This window comes from Ptychodera flava, chromosome 4, assembly GCF_041260155.1.
Source record: "Ptychodera flava strain L36383 chromosome 4, AS_Pfla_20210202, whole genome shotgun sequence".
Lineage (NCBI taxonomy): Eukaryota > Metazoa > Hemichordata > Enteropneusta > Ptychoderidae > Ptychodera > Ptychodera flava.
The window spans coordinates 43502913-43514986 of record NC_091931.1 but is presented as its reverse complement, the minus strand read 5'-3'; the positions used below and the strand labels follow the sequence as shown (position 1 = coordinate 43514986).

At 39.2% G+C, this 12074-nt stretch overlaps 1 protein-coding gene across 1 annotated transcript; it reads left to right on the top strand.

The window, feature by feature from the left end:
• The first annotated feature begins 1219 nt into the window (after positions 1-1219).
• Positions 1220-10332, top strand: LOC139131853 (uncharacterized). Its single transcript, XM_070698144.1, has 7 exons — positions 1220-1636; positions 3891-3955; positions 4372-4542; positions 6004-6216; positions 7130-7331; positions 9004-9155; positions 10100-10332. Exons 1-7 carry the CDS (start codon positions 1366-1368, stop codon positions 10283-10285), a joined length of 1260 nt encoding a protein of 419 aa, XP_070554245.1. The 5' UTR covers positions 1220-1365; the 3' UTR covers positions 10286-10332.
• Positions 10333-12074: the final 1742 nt, after the last annotated feature.

Below are 12074 nucleotides of genomic sequence, written 5' to 3'. Positions count from 1 at the left end.
TCAAAGCAGGGAAAATACTTAACACTCGGTGGGTGTCTTTACTCACCTTCGCAACCGCATAGAATTGCGTTAATTTCATTACTTTCCAACCCATGATCAATATCATTATTTACATGTCAATAGGCTTGGCAGTATCGTACCATTCAATATACTCGGATGGAATTAGACTGATAATTCGTCGAATTACCAAGACAGCGTTGAGATTTATCAACAGATTACAAATTCCCTCTGTTCGAAAATCTGCAATCTCGATTAAACTATGTATGACTATCATTTTAATCGTATTTCTGGTTAACTATGCAAATCTAAATCGAGGTTTCAAATACATTGTATGCGCTTAACACTTTGCACGTTCTTGATTGATTCTGCATCACATCGACGACAATAAGAGGTGAAGATATGAACCATCACATCCACAGAAACAAATACGTTCTTTGGTGTTGCCCTTCAAGTTCTCATGAGTTGTGACGACACCGGCCCGCATACGCAAATAGAGGTCGAGGTGACCCCTGAATGACGTTTATATCCTTGTATATTTTCAACGCTTTGGTGCAAAGCAAATAAAAATTCTTACTTGAAAATAAGTGAAAGTAGCAACTTAGTACTGAATTCAGTGGTTCTGGTTGGCTGCAACAGGGCGTCCACGACCAAACTGTTGAATACAAAGAAGTCATATGTACAACCGTACCCGGCTTATGAATCCTTGTTGCCATGGCGACACCAATATTGCTGTCAATGTTTCTTAGTAGCATTCACGGGTTAACATGCACAGCTGGGTCGAGTTACAGACTGAGTCAATTGTCCCCTAATCCTGTTTGATTTCTACACTCGGAGCAAAGACGTCTTTAGTATACGCTAGTTAGAATTTGAAAATTTTCGCAGCAGTTTGAAACAAATTGAGTTTTTATACTTCACTGATCGTTATTTTTTCGGTGGGAACGTTTAATGCAGTCTTAATCATATGGGTTTGAAAAGCTGTCAGTCTGTTATTGCAATGGGCAGCCTGGCTATATTCCCGGTCAACACATCAATATAATAATTAGTTGGAAATTCGGGCAACAGTTGGTAATACACTTGATCACGCTTCCGAGTTGCTTTTATTCCATACAAATAAACACCTTTTGTCGATAACTGAAGTTCCAAATATGACTGGTGGACTGCTCATTCGGCCTTCAGGCTGAAAAGCTCGATTCAGAACTAATAATGAGCATAGTTATTCAGACGGCATTTGCAATTTCAACTGGCGGTAGATGTATTTTATTGTGATGCTGATTTGTGTTCTGCTCCTGCGCAGTGTATACCTCTCCGAGGCTCTCGCTTCCTTGGTCGCACTCTGAGACATGAGATCGCCGTCGACGTCGAAAGATGAACCCAGTCAGACAGGGTTTTTACGCTCTTCTACTGTTTTCCGTCTTCATCATAACGATCAGCACGGTGTATTTTTCACGCCAAGCATCGCGTCCCCTAGTTACCGCCCAGTCTGTGACGAACAGTGAGTCAGTTGAACGACCGCCGAAAACCGGCTTACGGTCGTCTGCGACGGCTGCAAACAGTTATGGAAGTGGATGGCAACATGGCAAAGAGACGCTCTTGGTTTACAGTTTCCTAGAGAATCTCAATGCACCTTGTAAAAAAAGTGAGTTGATATGCTTTTGATATCATAGCAATACCATGAAACAGGTATTCCATTCATATATTATTCATAATCATTAATGTGTTCTTTTTGAAGTAGCGCGTGATAGGTTTTTATAAATTTATTGAAAACACACAATGTCTAAGAAATAACATTACCATTTTCATGAATTATTCAACATGGCAAAATTTAAAAAAAATTGTGTGTTTTCAATACTTCCAAAAAATAGCAACTTATCAATTTAAAGATGGATAAATAATAAATAAATAAGAGTATTTGGAAACTTTAAAGACATTCACAAATCTGAGTTACAGGCAAATCTAACACTTCACCATTTATGTATATATGATCTCGAAGAAAACAGTCAATAGCTGTCAATAATTCCCAAGACTAATCCCCTACTGAAGCTGTCGCTAACGATTACAGGCGTTGTAGATTATTGAATGCGAAAAATAGCGCAAACGCAGCTTGTGAGATAAAAACCGGACCATCTTCTCTTTGTGAGCTTCGAGGGGTATAGTTTAAAGCGCTCTTATTAGCGTAACTGCAATCTCCTGAGTTCAGTTTTTTATTGAACCATTCTCATGGCTAATTGTTGGTGTTAGCCTGAAATAACCCCGCAACACACACACACACACACACACACACACACACACACCACACACACACACACACACACACACACACACACACACACACACACACACATACATACATACATACATACACGCGCGCGCACACACAGACAGACAGACGCACACAACATGCATGTGTATTTGTGTTTTAGTTTATGAGGAGAGAGAGAGAGAGAGAGAATGAATAATAACGAGCTTGAGTGACCTTAGCAATAATACTGTAAAATATATTAATTGAGTGTTACACATTGATACTGAAAACGTTTCATTGCCTTTATTTTTAATGATTCAACCCTTGACATGCAGTAATGAAATAAATCCTGTAAACCCGACGCCTAATTATGAAATGACATTGATGTGTAGGCCTCAAATGAATTTTTAAAATACAAACAGTATCACAACTCTTTATTAGATTTTCCTGCGAATATTTTGTCCAAGAACTGAGTGAAATCTAGAAACCTCCCTCTCTCCTTTCCTCTTCTGTACAACGTATACATGTGCTGAATAACGTTTCGGAAGTGAGTTAATGTAGGAGCGTGGCATTTAGCCGTGCTGTTGGAATCATTTGCACAAGACTACAGCCATGTTCACAACGTTATGAATTCACGCATTTATGGCGTTACACGGTCACTCCACTTCTGTTGAGTGATCGTGGGTGTTACTATGCAGAAGACGCGTTTATCGATTTGATGTTTACTTTAGGTGAGTGTGAAAGAAACTCAATTCAGTAGCTGAATAACTCATTCGATTTACTTGAAATCACGATATGTGTATCCTGAACGACATAATCCTAACGATCAAATTTGCCGATGGGAGAAATTAATCTACTCATGGAATGTCCAACTGCGAAGCGAGAACAGTTACTACTTTCGAAGCTCGGTGTATTTACAGAGGTTGGTTGCCATATTTTATACAATGTGTTTATATCGAACTGATTCTTAATTGGATGTTATAAGCTTACTGGGCGAAGTTATAGTTTTCGGGTCAAACCAAAGGGCATGTCACGATATCAGTTTCTTCACGTCACATGTCACATCATAAAATAATTACATTGTTTAACGTCGCGTCATGTCACGTAAAGTTATATCATATCAAGTCACCTCACATCACATCACATCACATCCCATCCCATCCCATCCCATCCCATCCCATCCCATCCCATCCGATCACATCACATCACATCACACCACATCACATCACATCACCTTGCTTCACGTAACAGTCACATCACACAACACTACGTTACCCGGTACCAGCACGTTGTCACCGTAATACAGTAAATCATATAGCTCATCTAGCTGTGTGTCACACGTGTCCAGAAGGTTCACATATATGTCATTCTTATATTTTCATTTATATATTTATTATTCTTCCAATGGGCGAAGGTCCAATACAGGATGAAGCACTCCCTACCAGTCGAAAAGATGACGTGTAAAATATTAATGCCTTGCTAAAGGGCACAGCACCATGTTCGAGTATGATCAAATTTACAATCCTCCTTTATTATACATCATATACCCAGCCCATGAACGAGTATTGAGTCCTGTATCTTACAGAACATACCTTGGTAATGCTTCAAATGTTTTATTCTAAGGCTGAAATGTGTTTTTGATTCGTTACAGACTTAATAGAAATAATTAAAGAACAGGAAATCCTCAGACGAAGAAAGGAATCTGATTTTATGGAGGTGCATATATGTTTCTTGTGTTTCGCCTGTAAATTTGTGTGAGCTTAGCTTTTTCTACCTGGTCGCTTTGCCAGGGGAGCAACAGTCTCTAGGCACGTAATGCATTATTATGAATTGCATGGAAAATAAACTGTGTAGACTTAACTGTTCACAATACAAATGTAGTGGCAAGTCAGGTTTCAAAGAAATGTTTGCAATGTGTTGAGCAGTGGGCAGGCCATCAGCTGGCGACAAGGACGTCGAATAGAAAAACATCAAAACTATAATCCTGATTTTCATCCTCTAGCTTCAATGAAACATACGGTTGTAATATATTTTAGGGCATGAAAGCAGGAAGTTATTGGCATAACTGGAATACAAATTTAAAGGTCGTCGCTACCAACGTGGCTGTGGTAACATGTGTGTGATTTTTACAGGAATGTGGTTGGTCCAACATGACGGACCGTGCATGGTATTCGATGATGGACTTTGCTACGTACGAGGCTGGCGACATCTACAAACCCGGCTCCCACAATCGAGATGATAGATCCGGTAGTGCATCCCTCCATCTGAACGACGAACTGCAAAGACGAGACGTGTGGTTCAAGGTTTGAAAGACAGCGCTTAGGGTTCCGGGAAAAGTATTAGGCCCTTCCAAAAAAAACGAATTCTCAGCGAAAAACTGAGCTTTTAATCCCACTAAAGTATAAAATATCCGAAAGCCTAGATACTTGCAAATGCTGTGATTTGTGTTTTATAATCACCGTTTACACAGAGACTCCTTGTCTGTGGTTGAAATAAGGATCATGTGACAGTCAACTTGAATAATCGCTGCAATTGATGTTTACTTTCCCTGTACAAATGGTCAGATATTTACTGCCGAAATATGCACTATCGATTGACAACATAGTGAATTTAAGAAGTATGTCTGTGATTTATTTCATCTGTCCTAGTTTTTGTCATAGACTCTTAAAGGTGTCAGACTAGGATCAATCATCCACCGGAAAACTGTCGCATCATAGAAAACGATCAGAGCTTCAAACAAAATTTCCAGACAACTTTGTGAGATTAATTAATAATTATTGATCACGCAAGTTTCGACCGGAAATACTGCGACCTTTGTACAGAGAAAGGTAAAAGCCGGTATTTGAGAGGTCCTTTAAATTTATTGTCACATGATTGTATGCAAAAAATTACAGAAAAAATATATATCACAGCATTTTTCAATATAGGCTTTCAAAAGTACGTTCTTCAATTGAGCTACGAGCACACTTTCTTTGCAGATGAATCACTTTGAAAGGGTCCGATACTTGTTCTTAAACCTTTACTTTAGGGGCTGCAATCATAAGACTATTCTTATTCCTTACGCCGAACTTGTTTAGATCTACGGCGATAACCCCGAACCACTTAATCAAAAGACAGCTCCATAGTGCCTCGCTTTCCAATCGATATTCTTTTTACTTTAAATATCAAGAAACAAAACGATTTCAATGCTTTGTTGACAAATATAGCGGAAGTTGAAGACGTTGTTAGTTCAAAATGAGTGTCGTCAATTCTCCTGTCCAAACACAGCACAGGTGAGGAGGTCTTATGCCACTTCTGTATCTTAAACACGGTATTATCGTGCGCTATTTAAATACAAACTCCTACATAAAGCCCTGCTAGCGCCTTTTCCAAAGTTTTAGACTATTACACCCTTAAGACATTCAGTTCCTTTCAGTATTCAAATTTGAAAACAAGGCAGGACAAAGCCAAGACACCTATAGCGTGACTTGAAATATTTGCAGGATAGAACCCGAATACGTTTCTTGAATTATATTAAGTCGGATTCTGCGATAAACATGTAGTTGTAGCTCGCAGACTGTGAGAGATTTTCACAGGGTCACTGTTACAAGACACTTCAACACTGTACGTTGTCTGTGTTACCTTAACAGTCTCATTTGTCTCTAAAATATCACTTCATACCGCATTGACCTTGTGAGGCAATGAATAAGGTATCTCAGATTATATACACATTTAAATTAGCGATTGAAGGGGCGATCTGATTGACGGTGTTTCCATTCTTGCAGGTCTCACCTACCAGTATTGGGGGTCATGGAGAAAAGCACATATCTCAGATAGCGGTGTTCCAGCTTGATCGTCTACTGGGGTTGTATTACACCGTGCCAGCCCGCGGAGTCAATCTGAACGTGACCGCTTTACTCAACAAACCTATACCGGACGAATTCAACGAGTTCCTGGAAAAACTCGGCGATTTGGTGAACGACCAAGGATTTGTTCAGGTTATTTCGGTTTCTATAAATTACCATTGTAGTCTTCCAGTTTGACGGATTAATGTTCGAGGGCCAAAGAAAGATTTGTTTCTGGTCCTTTACTCTCAAAAGCGATGCGGTGATGCAATTTTCTTTCTTTCTATTTTTATTCCTAACAATGCTGGTTTGGCACTATTGATGCAACAGTTATGGTCTTGTATCATAGGCTGCAAAATACTTCCGTTTTTATTGTAGCATTTTGGGCATGCAAACAGGGATATCGAGGATAGCTGTACTGATGAGTATGTAACCAAAAAGACGACGCGCAGGTCCTTAAACGACGCGCACGCAGACCAGAAACAGTTTTTGGCCTCAATTCATCAACTCACAAATATTCTTAGCGTGATGGTCATTATTTGCTGAAAGAAACGAAATATCTTTTTTAAATACACCAAAAGATCTTGAAGATTAAAAGAATCGAAGCATGAAAGTTTTTAGGATTTGGAAAACAGTTGTCATTGATACAGTAGTATAAGTTTAACCCTCCCATCGTACATGTTGCGAATTTCTTCCCGTTTGGTGTAGTCTTGCAGGCCACATTGCGTACACAGTCGAACAACAAAAAATGAGTTCTGGTTTAATGATTGACCATATCGTCTGCAAAATCAATATTCAATAACGTTATTTATTGATTTAATCTTTAAACAAATGCAGAGCTTGTCGTATTGACAATGATCGATGGAGCAAATGATGGCGAGATGACGTAACAGCATCAAGTCAGAACAAGGACCATGTAAACATGCATGGTTTTCCAGTTTTAGTTTTCGTGTCAAAACGGGTTCGCTGATTGTTATGTGATGTTAACTGGTAACACACAACAGACACCGTAACATCTGTTGTGTCATGGTTTATTTCAACTGAAAATGTCCATTTCTATTTATAGGGAACGCTGAATGCCTGGATAGAGAAACCACTATTCCGTTTCCGGTACAACATGCCTTCCTATCGCCGCATACCAGTAAAAATTCTGACGAGCAATCTAAGCGATAGGCAACGCTACGAAATGGAGTATCGTCTTTTCCTCTGGCTGTCAGGATTGAGGCTGTACGATAATCAACATGATACCTTGGCTATAGATTGGGCAGGTTAGAAATGGACTAAAGTATATCTTGGGAGGGAATAGTTAGAATTCTGATATGCAAAATCAAAGCCTCAGTAATGCTACTTTTGATGATTTTTTAATTATTTTCATTTTATATATCAATTGCAACTTCTTATTCTATTTCCCAAAGAATGTTGAAACACCCACACAGTAAGTGAGGCTACCCACAATTCTCCATGATCCGTACACACGGAAATCACTCACTGAACTGAAGCAAATTTCTTCTGTACACAGAACAGCTTGGTCCATATTTCGAAATTCTGGGACCATAGTTTTGATATTCATAGTTCTCTAATTTCTCACTGTGAATAATGAGAAGATCAACCCTTTTCCGCGGAGGAGATAGCAATTTTGTGATTTTGTCAACATAGTTTTTGACAGCCATATGCAATATTTTCAAGGAAACTAAGGGAATAAGTTGCATCTGTGTTGGCAAAAGAAAGGGTATTGATTTTTTTGAATGTTTGTAACAAAGGAAATTTGTATGTCTGACAGGTGGTATGATGAGAACATCTTAGTTGCTGATAACTTTACCTTGAAAAGTGTACAATTTTAGCACCTTCAAACGTGGAATTCTTATTCAATTTACTCCGAATTTTAAACATAATCAATAATTTTTGACCATAGTTTTAACCAATAATTCTAAAATTAAATTTTAAGTTTCAAATTGTTCAGAAACTGATAAAATTGAAGAAGCCTTTAGCAAATAATGTCTGAGCACACAAATCAAGGGGAGTTGTGGGTAGTCTCACTTACTGTGACCCTCTATTTAACTTGTCAACTTATCATTCAAATGTGTAAAATGCATTTTTATTGTTTTCATTTGAATTGTAGTCCGGACCAGAAGTCACTTTTCAACAATAACCATGCAGTTTACAACCATAGGGGCTGAGTTGACAAGCTGGATACTAGTGTATATAAACATTCTTTGGGAGAAGAACAAGGAATTATGGTTCACATTCAAAATAAAAATGGTGAAATTATCATAAAAAGTTAGCATTACTGGGGCTTTAATACCCTGGCTATATGTTTGGCAGGTTAGGAATATTCCCATAGACGTTGGGAAGGGATGGCTGGGACTCTGATATGTAAATTTTTGTACCCTGGCTATATATTGGGTAGTTTAGGGATGGACCAATAGATGTTAGGAGGGGATGGGTAGGACTCTGAAATGTAAACTTTGGTACCTTAGATACAGATTGGCTTGGATAGAAATGGACTAATAGATCTTTTGAGGGCATGGTTACGACTCTGAAATGCAGACTTCGATACCCTGCCTATAGATCGGTCAGGTTAGGCATGGCTCCATAGGTCCTAAGACGGGATGCTCGCGACATACACATTCTGTTTTGGCTCTCCGTAATTTTACAAATTACATTTTAAAGAAAGAGTTGACAAAATTCCTGATATCTACAACAAATACGTATGTTACTGCATAAACGATTATTACAACGAGCAGTAAAACTCATGGTAAAGTGCCGCTAACTTCCATCGATACATGAAAACAAAAAAACAAATTTTACCGAAAGATTGAGCATATTTTCCATCTTAAATGTGATCATAAAATATGCAAGACTGTTGGTATTTCACAGTATTAACTATTGGATTATCTGCACTTTTATTAACTATTGGATTATCTGCACTTTGTGCGTCAGATTATCCGGTGGTGATTGACAGTGACCGTGCCTTTCGAGAATCGGACAGCAAGCCTCCATCTTACCTTTACAACTGTCGATTTCCTAAGCACGTTATTCAGTATCTGAGAGTCACGGCTGATCTTTCGCCGAGATGTAGTCTCGGCCAACAGGTAGGTGGAAATTGCCATCGATAAGGTGAAGAGCAAGATCTTCTATCGTGTTAAGTTTATAGATCATAGGCAGCCAACCTCAGAGTCTATACTGGGCAGAAGCCAGGGCCAGTGAGGACGCATGCGCATACATTTATTCTGCAAATAACAGAGGTAATTACAAAGGTCATTCCATGCATAGTTTGAAACGCGTCGTCATTTTAAATATTCGTGCGAAAAAAGTTGAAATTTAGCGACTTTCTGTACATAAATGATGTTACATTGTAAAGTAAACGTTCGGTTTGTGACGATAACATATTGACATGCACTTAACTGTATGTTTTATCTCTTTTTTCGATATGATAATGATGAACTAGACAGTCAGTTTCTAGTCGGTGTGATCAATCCCTGGCATTTAAGTTTTTTCTCCTTGAGTATACTGCAAGCAAAGATATTAGGCCAAATAAAAAAATAGAGTGTTTCTGTTAACCCGACCCTCCCTATTTGAGACCCTTTGACCTTTTCCCTATTTTCGAAAATCACGCATGATTTTGCCGAATGTTCCTGTTTTTAATGGGTCACATTTAAATAAAAGAACTGAAAAAGGAGTTCCCGACCGATCTACTTTATTTCCTCAGGGCTTGTTATGGGAAACACACAATTTTTTCTTACACTTTAGCGGTGGATACTTGTTTTTGTAATCATTTCGTTTTTTTAATCTTTGACAAGCATTGTAAAGTCAGAGAGCCCATATTTTAACATATGCCCTGATGTAACGACGGATAAACAAATTAATTAACGTTTTGGAGATGAGTTCAAAAGGAGAACGAAAGAAAAAAATCCAGTAAAAGGTCAGTGCCATCAAGAATTTGTGTGTGCCAGAACCAATTGGTGATGACTGTCGCTTTCTCTGACCCTAGCAAAGCTGAGTAAACATCCTGTTTGTTGTTTGTTTGTTTTTTCAGCTTACAGCAGCATTGAATAGTGATCCGATTCGTCCTAACCGTCAAGAGTTGACGTCTAAGCATTCGGTCAACGGCACAAATGATGCCCTGACCATACTCGACGCAAGCGTGGTGTCTCTTTTACAGTTGGTCGATAAATGTATTGAAAAATTCGGGGAAAAAGTAGTCTTGTACGAGGACGTTTGATCAAAACATTTCAAAATGCGAAATAAATCTTTTTATGTTAAAATGTACCAGACTCGATGTAAATGTGATCTTGCCGTCGCGTCGACGACTTTGTGCCTTCGATATTGCTTACACCACGAGTGTTGATCAGTGGGGAAGGCTGCATGAATAGGTTGCAATTGGAACAGGTCCGGTGCCCGTGTATATGACCACTGTTAAACTTGCCATTTTACCCACACACTCTCCCTTCATCCATTGCGTCGTATGATCGGGAATCTTGGAACATCATAGTTACAACCTCTCTACTCAGGTCACAGCTTTTATCTATTGGGTATCTAGAATGATTCACCCGTATTCAGTCAAAGAGACTTGTACAGTCTGATCGCACAATGTAAGTGATGCTGACCCAAGGCAAGATGTGCATTCACTGCAAAATATTCGAAAGGTATAATACATTAGGTTTACATCAGAACCATACGACATTTCCACTTTAATGGTTATGATCCTGGGTCTGTGTATAGAAATCACACAATTTCTTGAAATCTCAAACATGGGCACAGGATCTTCTTTTCTTTGGATGGGATCTAGCTGCACCTCATTTAACTATCAAACTCTAGGTGAGAATTTCAGTGAGGCAAACCTGACCTGGCATGTTGCTGTTATGCGTCGCGAAAATGATCATTCATACGAATTCACCTTACGAGCGAAAGGTGTCTCTGTTTATCGGTTAGTGACCTTAGACATAACCAGTGAGGACACTTCACAGGCGCTTGGCACATTGCTGGGATAATAATCGTATTAATATGTAGAATGTCTATATACGACTTGATTATTCAATAAAGAATCACCATATGTGATCTTAGTGTAGGCCTACAGGCCTACACGTTGACTGGGGCGAAATGGTTGCCTGGCTCGGGCCCGCGCGAACGCACTGCATAATCATCAATGTGTAGAATGTCTACATGACTTGATTATTTAATAAAGAATAACGGTACGTGATATTACTGTACATGTCGGCTAGCTTAAGCGAGCGGCTGTAGAGCTTTGCAGGGCTTTGGCCCGGCTTGGGCCCATTGTCAACCGCTGCACACAGGATGGAAAGGTAAGAAAGCTTTTCACCGCCCGATTTCATTAATCAGCGAAATTCACGAACTCTGAGCGTTTCCGGTGATAAAAACTGGTCAACGGTCAGATGGTTGCATAAGCAATCGATCGACTGGCCTCTTTTGCCTAAAATCATACCTTACCCTATGCTACTGGCGAGAAATCGTCCTGAAAATCGGCCTGGGCACACCAACCCAGCGCCGGCCATCAGCTGCATGCAATGTACGCGTCCAATGAGAGAAGAGCAATATTGAAAGACAAGACGTCATCTGCTCATCTGCGAAGGGTTGTATGCAGTACGTCATTGCATGCAGCTGATTCAAAATGGCCGGCGATTCTTTTATTGAATAATCAAGTTGTATATAGACATTCTACATATTAAATACGATTATTATCCCAGCAATGTGCCAAGCGCCTGTGGGACACTATTGCATTTTTTGAATGACAAGTTACAGCACTAACCTTGTGCAACATCAAATTAATTAAGGTACAAATCATTAAATGGGATAGAAAATACAAATAGTGCATTTCTGACAGGGTGAATTCAGGTGCAAAGTACATTTCCTCATGAACATCGTCTCAATTCGCACCAAATTTATACTCATTTACTTCCAAAATGTATGAAAGGTCGACTGACGACTCGACACGCAACGCCTGCTTTTACGTCGCCTATTGTTATGCTAAACAGTTAAATGATGTCATTGCG

What these genes read in the sequence shown, in the direction of transcription:
- LOC139131853 (XM_070698144.1), top strand. Translation starts at nt 1,366, where the DNA reads ATGAACCCAGTCAGACAGGGTTTTTACGCTCTTCTACTGTTTTCCGTC. An exon ending in CTTGGCTATAGATTGGGCAG is followed by an intron (nt 7,332 to 9,003) that starts GTTAGAAATGGA and finishes TTTGTGCGTCAG; the next exon opens with ATTATCCGGTGGTGATTGAC. An exon ending in GATGTAGTCTCGGCCAACAG is followed by an intron (nt 9,156 to 10,099) that starts GTAGGTGGAAAT and finishes TTGTTTTTTCAG; the next exon opens with CTTACAGCAGCATTGAATAG.